Source organism: Ailuropoda melanoleuca, chromosome 4 (assembly GCF_002007445.2).
Source record: "Ailuropoda melanoleuca isolate Jingjing chromosome 4, ASM200744v2, whole genome shotgun sequence".
NCBI classification, from domain to species: Eukaryota; Metazoa; Chordata; class Mammalia; order Carnivora; family Ursidae; genus Ailuropoda; species Ailuropoda melanoleuca.
In genome coordinates this window covers 15,750,391-15,769,734 of record NC_048221.1, presented here as the reverse complement: position 1 = coordinate 15,769,734, position 19,344 = coordinate 15,750,391, and the positions used below count along the sequence as shown (strand labels likewise).

General features: G+C 47.6%; 2 protein-coding genes across 6 annotated transcripts in view; one reads left to right on the top strand and one right to left on the bottom strand.

Annotated features, from left to right (window-relative positions):
• Window positions 1-4,824: 4,824 nt before the first annotated feature.
• On the bottom strand, window positions 4,825-9,508 carry TDGF1 (teratocarcinoma-derived growth factor 1). The gene is made up of 7 exons (XM_034657200.1): window positions 9,475-9,508; window positions 7,804-7,819; window positions 7,175-7,227; window positions 6,964-7,089; window positions 6,415-6,529; window positions 6,214-6,323; window positions 4,825-5,120 (listed from the first exon to the last, which is right to left on the bottom strand). Exons 1-7 carry the CDS (start codon window positions 9,506-9,508, stop codon window positions 5,005-5,007), a joined length of 570 nt encoding a protein of 189 aa, XP_034513091.1. The 3' UTR covers window positions 4,825-5,004.
• A 3,586-nt stretch (window positions 9,509-13,094) lies between these two features.
• Window positions 13,095-19,344, top strand: part of LRRC2 (leucine rich repeat containing 2) — a 43,668-nt gene continuing 37,418 nt past the window's right edge. For 2 of the 5 annotated variants that reach the window (XM_019797902.2, XM_034658186.1), the window contains exon 1: window positions 16,510-16,671. The gene's annotated coding sequence lies outside the window, so the exon portion shown is untranslated. Of the gene's footprint in view, window positions 13,335-13,998; window positions 14,611-15,237; window positions 15,521-16,509; window positions 16,672-19,344 lie in introns of those variants that run through there. The other 3 variants (XM_034658187.1, XM_034658185.1, XM_034658189.1) reach the window with 3 other exon arrangements.

The window sequence follows — 19,344 nt, the reverse complement described above, 5'->3', positions numbered from 1 at the left end:
AAAAAAAAGTAGCTCTAAGCCCACACAGTGAGGTCTCCCGTACCTGCGTTCTTCCTGCCTGAAGGCACCTGGAGAGCCCCTGCCGGCCCTTCTACCACCCTGCGAGGGAAGGGGACAAGGACTGGCACCCTTGCTGGGGGGGCACTCAGGATGGGAGGTCTTCTTGCAGCAAAAGTGTGGGGTTGTCAGACTCCCTGAAGTCCCCCCTCCCTTTTTTTCTTGTTTTGTTTTTGGTTGTTTTACGACCTTGTTGCAGGGAGAGAGAGATCCCTAGAGAATGTTGGCTAAGAATTGGGACTAGTTCATGGTCCCTGATGAATGTCTAAGTTGTGAACGTAAGGAAGCAATTACCCATCAATTGTTGTGTGATGATTTGCTGAACATTGTCAGCTAAGTCCTGAGGTGAAATGATAGGTGCACGGTTCCGTAAAATAACATAAGGCAGAAGGATAAGTAATTATGGGCCACAGAACCACAGTAGGGAAGAAGCAATTATTTGCTATGACGGAAGCAGCTAGACCCCTGCGTGTGTGCGTGTGTGTGAGTGTGCGTGTGCACGCATGCGTGAAGGCAGTGGGGAGCCGGGACCCACCGGGGAAGCAGAACTTCCTAGGGGGATAAATCAGGAGTGTTGACTCACAGCTGCATCTTGTTGGGAATTGCCCTCGAAAGGAGCCACCTAGAATGAAGAGATGCTTCCTCTGCAGACAGAACACTTAACCATCAGCTGCTGTGGAGGGTCCAAAGCCCAGGTGATTCCCTGGAGCAGATCTTGGTCCTCCCTGCCCAACTAGACGGTCAATGGGCGAATACTGTAGCCATAGCCAAGGAGGGCATGGAGGTCAGGGCCACAGACCTCAGGGATGAGGGTCTTATTGCTCCACCAAGGTGAACTATATAATGTGGCAGCCGTGCCAGCTGGGGGTGAGGGAATGTTAGACCGGGTGGAGGAGGAGGGAGGAGAGGACTGTTGTTATCAGCTGTGCCCCGAGGTCCATCGTGGTGTTGGAGACTGCAGCCCGTTCCACTACTCTTTCTGTTCAAGTTCCCGGCAATCCTGGAGGAAGTGGAATCCACGGAGGGAGGGCTGATTGCGATGGACACCTGGATCCCCTCCCTGGGACTGTGACATTACTCCCCAGATGCTGGGTGCATGGGCAGGAACTGTCCTCCTCACACGGGCACTCTGCTTGGAGGAGCCTATAAGTCTTTTGAAGGTAGGATCTACGCCTTTTGCACCCCCTGGAGCACCGTTTCCCAAAATGTACATGTGATTCAGGATTTTAGATGGTGCACAGGTGACCATAATTACATGCATCATTATTGCTTTTACATTTCAGGCCTTGTGTAAGTTATCCAGGACTTCAAAATTTGCTTTGGACAGGTAAAAAGCATTTTAGAAAATGAGTTGGTGGCCAATTGGAACATGAAAAGATGCTCAACTCACTCATCATTGGGGAAATGAACATCAAAACCACAGGGAGATACTACGCCACACCCACGAAAAAATGGCTATTCTCAAAAAATCAAAACAAAATGAAACCCAGACAGCAACAAGTGTTGCTGAGGCTGTGGAGAAACTGGAACGGTTGTGCACCGTGGGTAGGGAATGGGACATGGTGAAGCCACTGTGAGAAACAGGTTGGTGTGGTTCTCCACAAAATCAAAGCAGATGATTGCTCCATGATCCCACAATTCCCTTGTGAGGAGATGCACAAAAGAACGGAAAGCAGGGACGCAAACAGGTATCTGTACGCCAATGTTCACAGCACCTTGTTCACAGTCACTAAAAAGGGGAAACGAACCCAAATGTCCATCGATTTTTGGATAACATACACACGCACCATGGAATACTGCTCCACCTTGAGATGGAATGAAGTTCTGACCCACGCCCCAACATGGATGAGCCTGGAAGGCATTATGCTAAGTGAAATATGCCAGGCATATGTATGGCTCCACTTCCGGAGGTATCTGGAAGAGTCAAATTCAGGGACACAAAAAGTAGATTCAACTCCCAGGGGCTGAGTACGTGGAGGGGAATGGGGAGTTAGTCTTTAACGGGTAAACTTTCAATTTGGGAAGATGAAAAAGTTCTGGAGAGAGATGGTGGGAATGGTTGCCCAGCGATGTGGACGTACCGAATGCCACAGAACTTTGTAGTTAAAAATGGTTGCAATGTGGGGGTCTGGGTGGCTCAGTCGTTAAGCGTCTGCCTTCGACTCAGGTCATGATCCCAGGGTCCTGGGATCCAGCCCTGCATCGGGCTCCCTGCTTTGCTGGGAGCCAGCTTCTTCCTCTCCCACTCCCCCTGCTTGTGTTCCCTCTCTTGCTGGCTGTCTCTCTCTGTCAAGTAAATAAATAAAATCTTAAAAAAAAAATGGTTGGAATGCTAACTTTCCTGTTATGTGTATTTTCCCACAATAAAAAAATGAGTTGATATAAAAAAAAATTAAGTACAGATGATGTGGCCCAAACTGAGGTGGCATGTGAATGTCTAAGTTTGGAACATACTGTCCCAGCCTCACCTGCAGTGTGGTTACAAGGTTATTTGCATGCAAATGAGAAGGCTTTTTCAATGTTCTGAAGTTGCTTTTTCCTTTTATTAACTTCCAGTTCTGGGCAAAACCCACTCTGGTAAACAGGCAGGTAGAAAGGGAAGAATTGTGACATTTGTTGAGAATTTTTGTACTAGCGCTCTATTTTAGTTTATGGACTTCTTAACAACTCTGTGGTGTAGGGACCCACCCCGCTTCGCAGCCTGGGAAACTGGGTCGCCCCCAGCCTTCTTTCCACACTGGGCAGCCCACCCCCATGCTCTGAGCTCTCCGGGATGCACCTTTGGAATTTCACATCAGCAGGGCATTAATTTGGAGAAACAGGAATTGGGGACCAAGTGGTACCTAACTGATGGAAGTAAAATATTGTCCTTCACAGCAGAGAACACGCACCAAAGCCAGAAACAACACTGGGTCTGCGCTCTTGGCTCTTCCAGTTACTTCAGTTTCGAGCCTGATGTAGTCCTGCTTTCCCCAGGAAAACAGATGCAATCCACCCTCCCTGTGAAAAACACAAAGTGCAGAGGGGAAAAACCCCACCGCCGCAAAGCGCTTGTCACAGCCCAGCCCAGAAATAACCACAGGTCACGTTTTGGTCACTAAATTTCCTACTTTTACTGGGCATACTCACATACAGAATGCAGTTTTAAAATACACAGTTTTATCACCTGGTTTACAAGCAAATATATTGTGAACATTTTCTCTTTTGCAACAGTTAAAATACTTGCAAGGTGTGGAGATAACATAATTTATTAAGCTCTCTTGTTGGGGAAGTTTGGATAGAATTTTTTTTCCAAGGAAGACTTCATTCTCTTCAGAATGTATTGAGAAAAAAAGGGGTGTCCTTGTCTTTTACAACTTTCTGTAGAGGATAGAAACTTGACTCTTGGGAACCCTCCTACACTGTTGGTGGGAATGCAGGCTGGTGCAGCCACTCTGGAAAACAGTATGGAGGTTCCTTGAAAAGTTGAAAATAGAGCTACCCTATGACCCAGCAATTGCACTACTGGGTATTTACCCCAAAGATACAAATGTAGTGATTTGAAGGGGCACCTGGACTCCAATGTTTATAGCAGCAATGTCCACAATAGCCCAACTATGGAAAGAGCTCAGATGTCCATCAACAGATGAATGGATAAAGAAGATGCCGTGTGTGTGTACACACACACACACACACACACACACACACACAATGGAATATTACTCAGCCATCAAAAAATCAAAATCTTGCCATTTGCAAAGACGTATGGAACTAGAGGGTATTATGCTAAGCGAAATAAGTCAATCAGAGAAAGACAATTGTATGATCTCACTGATATGTGGAATTTAAGAAACAAGGCAGAGGATCATAGCAGAAGAGAGGAAAAAATGAAACAAGATGAAAACAGAGATGGAGACAAACCATAAGAGACTCTTAATTATATGAAACAAACTGAGGGTTGCTGGAGGGGAAGGGAGTGGAGGGTTGGGGTGACTGGGTGATGGGCATTGGGGAGGGTATGTGTTGTGGCGAGTGCTGTGTATTGTGCAAGACTGAGGAATCAGACCTGTACCCTTGAAACAAATACATGTTAATTAATTTAATTTAAATTAAAAAAAAAAAGAAACTTGCCTTTCAACTTGGCTTTTTAACTTGCTTCTTGGGCCCATCTAATCATCAACCAAGTAATTTATTTTTCCCAATCTCTCTCCCATTTGCTTATTCTTTTCTACCCAGTCTCCCTGGTACACGCGTGTGCGTGCACACACACACACACACACACACACTTCTAACACTTGAGCATCTAGTCCCCCACCTCCAGAATCTGCCCTCTACCCTCTTGTCTGCTCTTTACAGATGGTTCCTTTCCGTTCCTTTCAAAGATGAGGTCTTAATTGATTTTGATCAACTCTACTCAAAGCTTTAGCCTCAGTTCCTCATTAGGAGTAGACTTTAATAATCTGAAGATCTAATTCAATTGTTTAAGGAAAATAATAAAAAACCCTTGGTAGAGATATGTGTATCAAGAAACACAGATTTTGGTCACACTGCAGATACGGTTGACTTTTTATTTTTTATTTTTTTTAGATTTTATTTATTTATTTTAGAGAGAGAGAGAGAAAGAGCACAAGCAGTTGGGAGAGGCAGATGGAGGGAGAAGCAGGCTCCCCGTGGAGCAGGGAACCTGACGCGGGGCTCGATCCCAGGACTAACCTGAGCCAAAGGCAGACACTTAACCCACTGAGCCACGCAGGCGCCCCTGTGGCTGACTTTTTTTTTTTAAGAAGTTTTTTGGAGAGGGCAGAGGAAAGTAGTTGGTACTTGATGAAAATGTTAGGGACCATGATGAAAATCCATTTGCCGTTTCAAGGCAGCTAACAAACGATCGTCTCTCAGTTAGGACACTGGAGTGACAGGCTTTACAGGTGATGAAACTCGCAGGACAAATACTGCATATGCAAGTGTCCATTAACAGTAACTTTGCAGAGCGAGGCAGATGCCAGCTAGTGAAAGAGTGGTGCCAGAAGCCGGTGTTAATTCTGGAGTCCTGGAAACCAGGAAGTGCTCATCCATCACGTGGCCATCTGAAAGGTAGGGACTCTTGGTCATTAAAGGAAATCCCTCCAGCAGTTTACCCTGCCCACACAGCACATCAACAGCCACCCCAAAATCAGTTGGGACTCAACATTTGATGAGCACGTTAATGGGACCAAGAGTACAGATCACACGGAATTCAAACTCCCCTGAGAAAAGAAAAGACTCTTTCAGCAAATGTCGCCACGGGGCCTAGTGTTAACTTGGGTTTTCCCTGGACACACGCTCTCACACCAGGACATCTACCCCAGCTGGTGACACCCTTGATGGCAGGGGTGCCGTAAGACTTGCTTAGGTGTTGATGAGGACACAACACATTTTGGGCCCCAAGTTCCAGGAAGAAAATCCGGTCTCCACCCCTGCGGTCATCCCGTTCACACTTACCCAAACGCCTATCCTGGGCCTGACAGTCAGGATGCAAGGGGAAAAGCCAGAGTCCCCGTGTGGGGCAGGGCTCCCATCTTATACTCAAGTGAAGCATCTGCTTTCATTTAGATTCCGGACTTGACCATGTACAATTTCGAACATCTCCAGGGTCAGAACTCTGAGAGACCTCTGAGCTTGGGGGTCCTAGAAATCTGGCTCAGGGTGGGGTGGGGCGAGAACCTTCTCCTCTGGGTCCCTGCCCTTCTTACTACAGTTTTCCTCAAATCAATAAAAATCCGCAAGGTGACAGGACTGAGATCCCTTGAGGATCCATGGGGGAGTTCCTGAGGCACGAGAGGGGGGTTGAGCCTCTGGTGGAATTTAAGGGCAGAAGTTGGGAGTTGTCCGCTGGGAACTTGTCTGGGTCTCCCTGCCCAAAGGAAGGGAACACCCAAGACCACCTCCTGGTAGAAGTTCACACTAGAACATGTCAAATAGCCTTGACATCACTCTCCAGCTGGACGGTGACATTTCTGAGGCAGTAAATACGAGGGACGCCAGCGTGACCACCCCGGCTGGAACCCTCGATGCTTTTACAAGCAGCCCTTCAGCTGCCAGGATCTAGCAAGCCGTGGGGTGAGAGGAGAGACCCCCCTCACCAAGCGGCCACAGGCAACTAAGGAACTTGAGAGGACAAAAGAGGGGACTAGGGCTTACCGCAGCCCGGGAGGAACGTCTGCCGAAAGCAGTGGAGTTGGCCTCGCCAGCACTTACACATGGAACATCTCCTGGGCAGCCAGGTGTCATGGGGCACAGAGCCACAGCTCCTGGGGAGAAGGAGCAGAGAAGGCAGTGCATCCGGATTCCAACTCCTGCCTCTTTTCCTCTCCGCCCACCCCTCCCCCTTTGATGACTTACTCTTTGCGGGAATCGTGCTCACAGTTGCGGCCATAGAAGGAGGGGGGGCAGGCACAGAAGGACCCCAGCATACAGGTGCCCCCATTCAGACAGCACGTTCTGTTTAACTCCTTACCTGAAACGTGAAGAGAGGTGGCTGAGAGGGTGGGGGGACGGAAAAGCTAAGCTCCTGGGAGCAAAGGTGAATACAGTGCTTAGGTCTTGGGCTCCCCAGTGCACCGAGATGTCTAACTCTTGTGAACCGCATGGAACAGCACTCTTGCTTTTTAGGGTGGCTCTGCTCCCTGAGCCTCTGAGCAGAGAAAGCTTTTTCATGCGCAGGCTCTGGGGCGGTTCCCAGAGCCCCGGGAATCCGGAGGGAAACTGCCTGCGTCCCGGGGAGGTCAAGTACACACTGCCGGTCTGGCCTCCAGAACCAAGCCCAGTCCAACCATCTGCCCAGCTCCAGAATCAGCTTGCCAACCCAGGAGAAAAACATCAGGGAGAGAGGAAACAGGAAGGACCAGGATGGTGACAGCACACGGAAGATCTAAGGCAGGTGGGTCTTACTGTCCTGGATTCCTAAGGATGGCACAAACTGGGAAGGCCGGTGACGGATTGCAGGCTCCTCCTGAGACAGAATGCTGTCATCTCTCAAGGGCGTCTCTCTCCTCGCAAGTTCACGGTGGCCCAACCCTTAATGACAAAAATCAACTGGTGGATTCAGGATTTCGGGCCCTGTGAAAATTGCTGCTGATCAAAATAACAAAAAGTCTCTCACCAGCAACGAATTCCGGTTCAAATGCTTTGGAAATGGCCATGATCAAAACCACACTGGGAAGACGAAATCAGACGCCCGTTAGCAAAACATGGCAAATAAAACCCTTAGAGTTAAGAGTTAACACCTGGTTCTTCCGAGTTAACACCGGTTCCTCCCAGCCCAAGGACAAGACCACAGACCACCAGGGAGAAATCCTAGAGCCCTACCTTTCTCTCTCTTTCCTTTCTTTTTAAATGGCTAATTCATGTAAGAACATCAAGAAAAAGGATGAGAATAAAAATCACCTAAAAGCCAATTCTTTTCAATATGTATCATGACTTCTTAGGCTCTGTTCCCCTAGACACATAATTTTAAGTAGGAGTAAATCTTTTAGCTTTGATTTCACAGAACACGTCTTCTCCTGCACTTAGATTTCATGTAAGAATTTAAAAAAGACTGCATGACATTCTGTTTAATCAATGAAATCACATTCTACAAACGATTTCATTTAAACCAGTCATTTAAAAGATTTTCAGGTTAAAACAACCCCCCCCCATGACTTTTCACGGTTTTGCAAATACTGAATCTATGTCTTTAAACTTCTCAGAAGCAGATTTTTAATCAGGTCGTCAATATTGATCTTTTCTTACCCAAGAGAGGAAAATGCTAGTCATCTCCCAGGCCGCGCCATTAACCCGATGAAAATGTTAAAAGCCAACAGCAAAGCTGGACAGAACTCTTAAGTGTGAAGTTCCGGATGTTTCAGAAAAAAACAGCATCCCTGCTGGTAGCTCTTTTTAAAGTTGTGCAAGATGAAGCCACACGACAGAGAGGTGTAGGACATTATTTCTGAAGCTGGCAAGCTCTAGTCATCAGAAGTCACATTCAAGGGGAGTTCATACCTGCAGGAGAAGCGCTCCATCTTTCTGCGGCCCAGAGCTCCTAACAAGTTAGGGGGAGAAAAGGTCAGCATGGCTTTCCTTCATGGTCGTTGCTAAAGGAAAACATTCATTTCCTGAAGTGAAAATGGGAATTTAGAAAGAAGAGTATCCCAGATGAGAAATAACGCTTTCCCCAGAAGGTCTTAGGAGAAGCAGGAGCCAGGATGTCTGGGAGACTGGGGGCTCATCACCGAGCCCGGTCCTAAGGAATGCTTTGACCTTAGCCAGGGAGCCAGCCGGGCGGGGGCCTCTCCTTCCTCCACAGCCAGGCAGGCGGTGGGGAGGGCGCACAGGTGGGCGCGGAGGCGGAGACCCACGCCCATTGCCAGGCACAGCCTCTCCCGGGCTGAGGTGAGGGCGGTGAAGCCCTGGGACAAAGTGGGATGGAAAAGGCGGGGTCTTGTTCAACTGGTTAACTAGCCCTTATGTCTCTATCTTTAGTTGCCTCTTAAAAAAAAAAATCAGATTTACTCGTAAAAAAAAAAAAAGGCAAATCAATTGTTCTGTCCAGTTGATGATTCCAGATTGGAGGAGTGGTGGAAAGTGATTGCTTTTTTTTTTTTTAGGATTTTATTTATTTATTTGTGAGAGGGAGAGAGAGAGCATGCACACAGGAGCAGTGGGGAGGGGCGGAGGCAGAGGGAGAAGCAGGCTCCCCACTAGGGTGGGAGCCCAATGGGGGGCTTGATTCCAGGACCCTGGGATCATGACCTGAGTGGAAGGCAGACGCTTAATGACTGAGTCACCCAGGCACCCCGAAAGTGATTGCTTTAACGGGTAAATCCTCAACACCATCATTGGGTCTCATCTCTAGGAGTTTGATACTTTATTGCCAAGTTTACTTGAAATTTGCTTTCATCTTTGTTTTTCCCCAAAATAGGCGTGTTGAGCCCGGTGCTTGGCCCTGGGTGTCCTCAGGTGGTGGAATTGGGTGTGTCTCCACCAGTGGGAGGAGGAAGACCGGGAAGTTTTCCGAGGGGAAGTTCAGGGTCGCCAGGGGGCCCTGGGGGTTCCTGACTCCCTGCGAGTGAGTACGTTTCAGGCGGGCCCGAAATGCAAGTGGCGTCTCTGCCTGGCCCCCCCGTGACACGGGAATTAACCCCCGATTCCGGCTCCTGTGTCACCCCTACGAGTGGTTATTAGGTGGTTCCTGGGAGGCCCCCAAGGCTGCCGCTGGAGAGGCGCGTCCCTGAGCCGGAGTCCCCACCTAAGTTCTCAGTGCTCCCAATGATGTAATTCGCCCCAAGTTGTGAGCAGTTCGAGATATCATTTAGTTCCAATTTCTAAAGGAAAAGCCTGGCGTTCACCCAATCTGCAGGGCACATGGGTGTGAAGCTTTTCTGTGCTATTTTCACCCATCTCTGTCCATCCAGGTCACACCGTGGCGGAAAGGAAGGGGCAGCATCTGGTCCATTTAGGCATCAGTGTCCCCAGTGCGCAGGCCACCGGCCACAGGCGCTGAGAGGAGCCCTTCATTGCTTCCACACCTGCATCTTGTGGGAATTCAATGTAAAATAATTTCCACCGGGGAGTAGGGCCCCATCAGAGCAATGGCGGGGTGCAGCCCATTTGCGGGACTATAGCAGCCGCGGGCTGTTGGGTTCCCGCTGAGCTTCAGCTCCCCGTGTGGCCTTTTGACTTGTTAAACACTTCAGGTGGCATGCTGGGTTGCATCGGGAACAGGGGGAGCTTAGCTGGAAGCTCTGGAAGCTGGATGTGGGGGAGGGCAGTGTATAGGAGCTGGCCAACCACCCAGCCCCGAGAACTGCAAGGAAGCAGAGTGCAAAGAAAGTACAGTACAGGTAGGTCTCCTGTTACCGCGCTTTGCTGCATTGCGCTCCGCAGACGCTGCGTTTTTGTTTGTTTTTTGTACAAATTGAAGGTTTGTGTCAATCCTGTGCTGGCCCGTGGTTCCCGTCTTTCTCCCTGTCCTCGGGAGGGAGCTAGAAACGATGAAGCTTAGTGAGGAAGGCATGTCCAAAGCTGAGACAGGCTGCGAGTGGAGCCTCCTGGGCCAAACAGTTAGCCAAGCTGCGAATGCCAAGGCAAAGTTCCGGAAGGAAATGAAAAGTGGGACTCCAGTGGACACAAAATGATAAGGACAAACAGCTTTATTGCTGAGAGGGAGAGTCTTTCCAGCCAGCACATGCCTAGCACTGGAATTGCGTGGCTGAGGGATGGACACGTCCAGATCATTTCCCAAGAAGGCTGTACCAGTCTCTACATAACCCCCATTTCTGCTCCCCCACCCCATGTCCCTCTCCTAACCAGCTGGTTGCAAAAAGCCTCTTAGTTTTTTACTAATTCTGTATGTAAAACTAGTATCTCATTCTTTGGATTTATACTGTTGCCCGGGGTTGGTTGGATGTTGTATTTCTCTCTCCATGAGGGGGCAGGAAGGTCTTAGAGGGAACGTGCACTGGCTTCTTTTTTTTGCCATTTGCTCTGGGGAGCCCTTCCCTGGCTTCTGATTAGCCCAGAGCCCCATGCCGGCGCCCGCCGCGGGAGTTCATCTTATCTCATCAACACTGTATTGTAAAGTGCTTGTTTTCCTGTCTTTCACCAGCCCTTCCCCCTCTGCCTTCTCCCCCCCAGACTAGGAGGTGCAGAAACCGGGTGTGCCAGAATTTTGGCTTCCCCAGCCTCCGGTGCTGTGTCTGCCTGTGCTAATCTGACTCCATCTGCCCCAACCCTGGCTGATGGAAATGTCGTTTTAGCCTCCGTTTCTCAAAGGCGGAGGTGGGGGGGGTTGGAGGTGGGGGGGGAGGGTGGACAAGGGCAAGGTCTTTGAGAGGCACCGCAGGAAAACAACCTGCTTTCCCTATCGAGAGACAGGAAATACAACAAAGTGCCCCTCCCCCCAACAATCACGGAGAGAAAAATCCAAGTGCTCCAGACCTCCCCGATTTGGGGCAACTTCTTCAGGAGAGTTTGCCATCTAGATGGCAAGATGATCTTGATGCACTGACTGGAAAAGTCTCATGGCTGTGGTTTAGAATTCTTTCCCACCAACACTGTTCCTCGAATCAAATTCAACAAATACTGACTGGCTACTCTGTGCTGAGCACAGGGCGGGGAGACAGGGATCTCCAATATTGGGTTTCCTGCTGCCTCACCGCCCCCTCCTTCTGCCGTAAGACAAGCCCAGAAATCGATGCCAAGTGCCATTTTACTTTATCAAAACACTGCTGATGGGGAGGGAGCGGTCACTTCCCGAGGCCCCACGGACCGAGTCAAGGCTCAGTGGCTGGCAACCTGCAGAGAGCGGGTTTCACAAGACCTGGAGATTCTCATTTAAAAGTACTTCTTAAGTGGACTTTGTATGTGATTGCATCCGGGCATTCTTCAGGGCTCTTAATAGTTTTGAAATGGATTAAGAGCAAGTGGAAGTCCAAGGCTGAAATGCAAATCCCAAGTCGTATCAGAAATCATTGACAGTGAGGCTTCCTGTTTGCAAAAGGCCCCTGGGAAACTTTGAAGTGTGCCCCACTCCGGAGACAGCCGAGCCTGGCTGCCCTTCTGATCTAAGACCCCAGTGATTATCAGTGGATGTTGTGTTAACCCAGTGAGTTTGTGAGAATTTGTTACCCAGCAATATAGACTCAATGCAAACACTTCGGAACTTTTTTTAAAAAATTGAAGTATAACATGCACTCATAAAAATGTACAAATAACAAGGGTTGTAGGTTAATAAATTACTCCAAAGTACCACGTAATCACTACCCAGGTCAAGAATAAGAGTATTACTAGAACCCCAGAAGTCCTCCTCCCGCTTCCCCAAAGCTGACTGCTTTTCTCATTGCTAATCCCATAGATTGGTTTCTCCAAGGTTGGGAACTTTATCTAATCCCAAGTGTGTGTGAATGCCTGCTTCCTTCCGCTGCACGTTATGCTGGGGGGAGCCGGGCATGGTGTCTGTAGAAGTTCGCTTACTCACTGCTCTGTGGTGTCCGTTGCATTGAATCTACACAAAGACTCAGCCCCTAAAAGATCATGGGAAAGATCATTCTTGGGGCGCCTGGGTGGCACAGCGGTTAAGCGTCTGCCTTCGGCTCAGGGCGTGATCCCGGCGTTGTGGGATCGAGCCCCACATCAGGCTCCTCTGCTATGAGCCTGCTTCTTCCTCTCCCACTCTCCCTGCTTGTGTTCCCTCTCTCGCTGGCTGTCTCTGTCTCTGTCGAATAAATAAATAAAATCTTTAAAAAAAAAGATCATTCTTACATTATTGCTCTACGTGCCATTTTTCAACAGAAATCATTTGTTCATGTGTTGTGAGGGTTTGTTGGTTTGTTTGTTTTAATGTCTCATTCTGTTGCCTTTTTCTGTTTGGTAGCCTCTTTGTCTCTTCTTGTTGAATAAACACACACACACGCACACACACACACATTGACCAACAACATGATTCTACGTGCAGACAATCTAGAAGACTCTAGAGTTTAACTCTGGGACCTGAGAAGTGTTCTGAGCTTAATTAGTGTTGTCCCCAAATTTACATGTTGAAGTCCTCACCCCTAGAACCTCAGAAACTGCGGGAGATAGGGCCTTTGATGAGGTAATTGAGGTAAAATGAGCTCACGTGGGTGGGCCCTAATCCAATAGGAGGGGCGTCCTTAGGAGAAGAGGAGATTAGGCCCGAGGTGTGTGCGCGGCCCAGGGAAGACCAGGTGAGGACCCAGGGAGGAGACGCCCACCTGCAAGCCAAGAAGAGAGGCCTCAGAAGAAACCACACCTGCTGACACCTTGACCTTGGACCTCCAGCCGCCTCCCCCCACCCCCCGCCGCGCTGTGAGAAAAGAAATGTCTGTTGTTGAAGCCGCGAAGCCTCTGGGATTTGCTCTGGCAGCCCCAGGCAACTTACATCATCAGTACCTTTCACAAGAGTACTGGATGCAAGGTCAACCATGAGAAGTCTGCCACCTGGAAGAGGGCCCCCCACTCAACCCTGCTGGCAACTTGATCCTGGACTTGCAGCTTCCAGAGCTGTGAGAAGTAGATTTCTGTTCATAAACCACCCTGTGTACAGTACTTTACATAAGAGCGGCCCGAAGGACGGAGACGGTATGGGAAGGGGCTCACGGCTGACAAATCAGACAAGGGGGATTCATCAGAAAGACAGCGTGGGACCCTGAGCAGGCTAGCTCGCCCAGAGCTGGATCCTTCTGGCTAGAGCAAGGCTACAGCGAATTCAATATTTTAATAACAGGGGAAAAATGGCATTTCCCCCCCATCTCAATTTCTGGGTATGTATTTGCCTTTCTCCTTATCCACTCCTGAAAATCGGGAGGTCGGAAATCCACTGTCTGATTTCATCTCTAGATAAGCCGTTCCTGAGCGGGTTCTCCCCAGAGCTCTGTACAGGCTCAGCTGTAGTTTGATCAAGGTTTGTCCCTGATGGGGACTTGGTTTATGAGGCAGTTTTTGGTACGTGCTCCTTGTGTCCGCGTCCCAGGTCACACTGTGCCAGACCCATGCCAATATCCAAGGCCATGCTTCTTGGAGTTTTTCAACAACTAGGTTGAGGGCGGGTGGAAGGGGGAAGGTGAGTGCATACCCCGGGGCACCTTTAACCTGCTTTAAGATGCTTACTAAGCCTCAGCTTCCTTAGCCTGCATTATCCTCCTGCAATGGGAGTATGAACACCTGCCCCCCAGAGATGCCCTACTATAGACTTCTTGCATTTTATAAGATATCTTACATCTTTATTAGATAACCGTCTGTATAGTTCTAGCACATTTAGGCATTTTAAAAAGGATTTTTATTTATTTGACGGAAAGAGCGAGCACAAGGAGGGGGAGCAGCAGAGGGAGAGGGAGAAGCAGGCTGCCTGCTGAGGGACCCTGGGATCATGACTTGAGCCAAAGGCAGATGCTTAACCAACTGAGCCACCCAGGTATGTGTGTTTCTTGGTGCTTTGTTTTTTTTTTTTACTTTGTGTGTGTGTGTTTCATTTTAATCTTACAAAGATAGTACCAAAATAAAAAAAAAAGAAACAATAAACAAAAGTAGCCCCATCTCCAATTGCACCAGCACACACGAAGAGCTTCCAGTGGGAATTTTAAGATTGGCATTCTTGATCGTGACAGTTCGGCTGAGTGGGAATGACCGAAGCTTCCCTGGGTTTCCTAATGCAGCCGAGGCATCGGCAAAATTGTCCTCCAGGGGGCGCCGGTGAGCATCATGTCCAGACTGCCCGGGGGAACTTCAGGGATGTGTGGTCCGCGTCCAGGATACAGATGACACTACTCCCCTCGGCGGACCTGGCACAGATCAGCGTTCTGGCCTCCTGCAGTTGAATAACTGTACTGGGGAAGAGGTTTGGCCTCCTCCCACAGAAAAACTAACTGTATGAAAGTCTTGGAGAGGCGCCACATTCTGATCCTGGGTTCTTAGCTCTCTTGGTGGCCCCTCTTGATGGTGAGGGGAGCAGCCGTCAGGATGGCCCACTGGGGTCACCCACGTCTGGGCTCTGTTCCTCGGGGAGTGCAGCCCAAAAGAAATGCCGTGCCAGCCCCATGTGTGAGTTTACTTATTTATTTATTTTTAAAAGATTTTATTTATTCGTTTGAGCGAGAGAGAGAGAGAGAGAGAGAGAGAGAGAGTCAGAGANTATTTATTCGTTTGAGCGAGAGAGAGAGAGAGAGAGAGAGAGAGAGAGTCAGAGAGAGCACAAGCGGGGGTGGGGGGGGGAGAAACAGAGGGAGACTCCCTGCTGAGCTGGGAGCCAGACATGGGGCTCGATCCCAGGACCTGGAGATCACGACCCCAGCCAAGGCAGACGCTTAACCATCTGAGCCACCCAGGCACTCCCCCATGTGTGAGTTTAAGTGTTCTGGCTAGTTACGTTTGCAAAGTACAGAGAATTGGGTCAAATTAACTTTCACAATGTATTTTGATTGCACCCAGTGCATCCCAAATCGTACCGCTTGGTCATGTAGTTAACGTAAGTTACTGTTACGTGGGGGCAGGGCAGCCCTTCCTCGGCCGCTGTGCTGGGGGCTTTTAGTGGCACCTGCCAAGCCGTAAGGCAGGGGCCCCCACTGCGCGCTCCTTCTGCAGCGGGAAGCGCTTGGTAACGGTCACTGCAGTTGGATGAATCGGTTTATAACATTTTGGGTTTTTCATTCTTCTATCATTATATCACAGTGACGACAGGCGTGTGACACCAGGGATTTACTTGGAAGAAGGCTTTGCAGTGCCTGTGACTCAGCGTTCCCACAGGCGTCCTCGGCTCAGAATGGCTGTGAGGAGAGCACTTGGCCCCAGGGACCTCTGGGCAGTTTGTGTAGGGGACCCCCTCAGATCAGAGGCAAACCTGGGGGCCCCCCGTAGAGACCCGGAAGCTGCGGACTGCACTTGGTGAGAGGCTTCAAGCCCAGCCGGAGCTGAAGTGTGTAAAAGAGAGCCCAGCCCTGAGGAAGCAGCTGGGGTTGGTAATAAGAAGACAGTGTGAGAGTTGGGGACTATAAGGGGACCCTGGGGGGTGAAGACCACAGGGCACAGTCCTACCCGCTGCCCCTTGGGAGCTCAGAAACTGCAAGTTCGTTCTTTTCTTTCTTTCTTTCTTTCTTTCTTTCTTTCTTTCTTTCTTTCTTTCTTTCTTTCTTCTTTTCTTCTTTCATTCTCTCTCTCTCTTCTTCTTCTCCTCCTTCTCCTTCGTCTTCGATTTTATTTACTTCAGAGAGCAGGAGCAGGGGGTAGAGGGAGAAGCAGACTCCCCACTGAGCAGGGAGCCGAACATGAGGCTGAATCCCAGGACGCTGAGATCATGACCTGAACCAAAGGCAGACGTCGTTTAATTGACTGAACCACCCAGGTGCCTGCCTTCCTTTTTCTCTTTCTTTCTTTCTTTCTTTCTTTCTTTCTTTCTTTCTTTCTTTCTTTCTTCTTTCTTTCTTTCTTTTCTTTCTCTTCCTTCTTTCCTTTCTTCTTCTTCTTCTTTTTTTTAAAGATTTTATTTGAGAGAGAGAAAGAGAGAGAGAGAGCAGGAGCAAGGGTAGAGGGAGAAGCAATCTCCTCACTGTGCAGGGAGCCCAATGTGAGGCATGATCCCAGGGCCCCGGGATCATGATCTGAGCCAAAGGCAGACGCTTAATGGACTGAGCCACTCAGGTAGGTGCCTGTCTTTCTTTCTTTCTGTCTTTCTTTCTTTCTCTCTCCCTTTCTTCTCTCTCTTTCTTTCTTCCTTCCTCCCTCCTTCCCTCTTTTTCTCTCTCTTTTTTCTTTTCTTTTTCTTTCTTTTTCTTTTCTTTTCTTTCTTTCTCTTTTTTCTTTTCTTTTTCTTTCTGTCTCTCTCTTTTTTCTTTTCTTTTCTTTCTTTCTTTCTTTCTTTCTTTCTTTCTTTCTTTCTTTCTTTCTTTCTTTCTTTCTTTCCTTCCTTCCTTCCTTCCTTCCTTCCTTCCTTCCTTCCTTCCTTCCTTCCTTTCGTTTTAAAGATTTCATTAAGTACTCTCTACACCCAAGGAGGGGGTTGAACTTACAACCCCGAGATCAAGAGTCACATGTTCTGCCAAGTGAGCCAGCCAGGCTCCCCTGGAAGTTCCTTCTGGACACAACCAAGAGATGCGGCATCTACACACAGTGAGTTTAATATAATAATAACAATTGCTTGTATTAACGTAAGTACACTGTGTATTTTAAATACTTCCTGATTCACATCCCTGCCTGTGAGTCAGAGGCCACTGCGGAGCATGCTGAACTGTGGTCGCTGGACCTCAGCCCGGACTGACTGAATCAGAGCCTCCTAGGGGGAGAGGGGTCCACCCGGGCCATGCCCATGAGGAGCCAGTCCTGGGTACCACTGCCCCAGACTGTGCTAATTCCAGGTCCTTAGGGCCCCTTGTGCTGGGGTCCCCAGACCAGCAGCTATGGCATCACCTGGAGCTTGTTAGGGAGACAGACCCTGGGACCCTCGCTGGCTTCCTGCGTCCAACTCTGCACTTCCTGAGACCCTAGGTGGTTTGGGTGGAGGGTTGCCAGAGAAAATACAGGACACCCAGGAGTATTGAAATTCCAGATAAACCACAAATAATTTTAAAGTACGACTCAGGCAATATTGGAAACATACTTATATTAAAAAATTGCTTGTGGTTTATCCGAAATTCAAATATAACTGCAAGTATTTTTATTTGCTCAACTTCTCAATCCTATTTGAGTGCACACTGCGGACTGAGGAGCCCGGGCTGAATAATGGCTGGCTTCTCTAACCCTGGCATCATAAAGGACGCCCATTGTGTTTGCATGTATTGGTGAGGGAAAATATTTTTCTGCTTAACTATGATTGAGCTTTTGAATAGTTAGCCCTCTTTGAAATTGAAAAAATATTTAAGTAGTGTTTGACCTGAAACTACCTTTTCAATTTAAATTCTTTGGTTCAAGACACTATACACAAAACCGAACCAAACCCAAACGAAACAATTACTAAATAGGAAACTTAAATTATGTATCAAAAGTGAAATCCAAATTCTAAGTAATAAAAAGCACACCCAACACCTTAGAGGTAGGATTTAATATTGTCACAGAGATTTATTTGATTCCTATCAACTTGGTATACAATTTAAAATGATAACGCATTAAAATTTCTTTTTGCTTATTAAAATAAAAAACCTTATTTTAAAAAAATTTAATTCCAATGTAGGTAATTGTGGTGTTATATTAGTTTCAGGTATATGATATAGTGTTTCAACACTTCCATACATCACCCAGTGCTCACCCCAACAAGTACCTCCTTAATCCCCTTCGTGTATTTCACACCCCTCTCCCTCCCCCTGGTAACCAGCAGTTTATTCTCTGTAGTTAAGAGTCTGTTTCTTGGTTTGTCTCTCTCTTTTTCCTTTGCTTGTTTGTCTTGTTTCTTAAGTTCCGCATATGAGTGAAATCATATGGTATTTGACTGACGTATTTCGCATTATACTCTCCGGCTCTTTCCATGTCATTGCAAATGGCAAGATTTCATTCTTTTTTATGGCTGAATAAAATGGACACTTAGGCAGCTTCCATAGTTCGGCTATTATAAACAATGCTGCTATGAGCATAGCGATGCATGTATCCCTTTGAATTAGTGGTTTTGTCTTTTTTTTTTTTTTGGTAAATACCCAGTAGTGTGATTACTGGATTATAGAGTAGTTCTATTTTTAACTTTTTGAGGAAACTCCATTCTGTTCTCCACAATGGCTGCACCAGTTTGCCTTCCCACCAACAATGCACGAAGCTTCCTTTTTCTCCACATTCTCACCAACACTTGCTCTTTCTTGTGGTTTTGATTTTAGCCATTCTGACAGATAAAAGGTGATATCTCATTATAGTTTTGATTTACATTTCCCTGGTGATGAGTGATGTCGACCATCTTTTCATGTGTCTATTGGCCATCTGGATGTCTTCTTTGGCAAAATATCTGTTCTTGTGTTCTGCCCATTTTTAATTGGATTTTTTTGGGGTGTTGAATTGTATCGGTTCTTTATATATTTTGGGTACTAACCCTTTATCTGATGTGTCATTTGCAAACGTCTTCTCCCATTGTGTAGATTGCCTTTTAGCTTTTTTTTTTTTTTTAAAGATTTTATTTATTTATTTGACAGAGATAGAGACAGCCAGCAAGAGAGAGAACACAAGCAGGGGGAGTGGGAGAGGAAGAAGCAGGCTCACAGCAGAGGAGCCTGACGTGGGACTCGATCCCATAACGCCGGGATCACGCCCGGAGCCGAAGGCAGACGCTTAACCGCTGTGCCACCCAGGCGCCCCACCTTTTAGCTTTTTGATCATTTCCTTAGTTGGGTAGAAGCTTTTTATTTTGATGAGGTCCCAATAGTTTATTTTTGCTTTTGTTTCCCTTGCCTCAGAAGACATATCTAGAAAAATGCTGTTACTGTTGATGTCAGAGAAATTACTGCCTGTGTTCTCTTCCTGGATTTTTATGGTTTCAGGTGTCACATTTAGGTCTTTCATCCATTTTGAGTTTATTTTGTGTGTGGTGTAAGAAAGGGGTCCAATTTGATTCTTTTGCATGTCGCTGATCAGTTTTCCCAACACCATTTGTTGAAGAAACTGTCTTTTTCCCATTGCATATCCTTTCCTGCTTTGTTGAAGATTAATTGGCCGTATAATTGTGGGTTTATTTCTGGGTTTTCTATTCTGTTCCATTGATCTACGTGTCTGTTTTTGTGCCAGTACCATACTGTTTTGATGACTATAGCTTTGTAATATAACTTGAAGTCTGGAATCGTGATGCTTCCAGCTTTGTTTTTCTTTTTTTCA

Bases quoted from the DNA above. Each gene is read 5' to 3' on its own strand.
- TDGF1 (XM_034657200.1), bottom strand. From the start codon at position 9,508: ATGGACCAGATGCTGCCCCTTCCTTTCCGCCACG. The intron at 6,324-6,414 runs GTAAGTCATCAA...CCTTCTCCCCAG, and splicing joins GAGCACGATTCCCGCAAAGA to GAGCTGTGGCTCTGTGCCCC. The intron at 5,121-6,213 runs GTAAGCCCTAGT...CCTACCTTTCAG, and splicing joins GACGTTCCTCCCGGGCTGCG to ATGGCCACGTGATGGATGAG.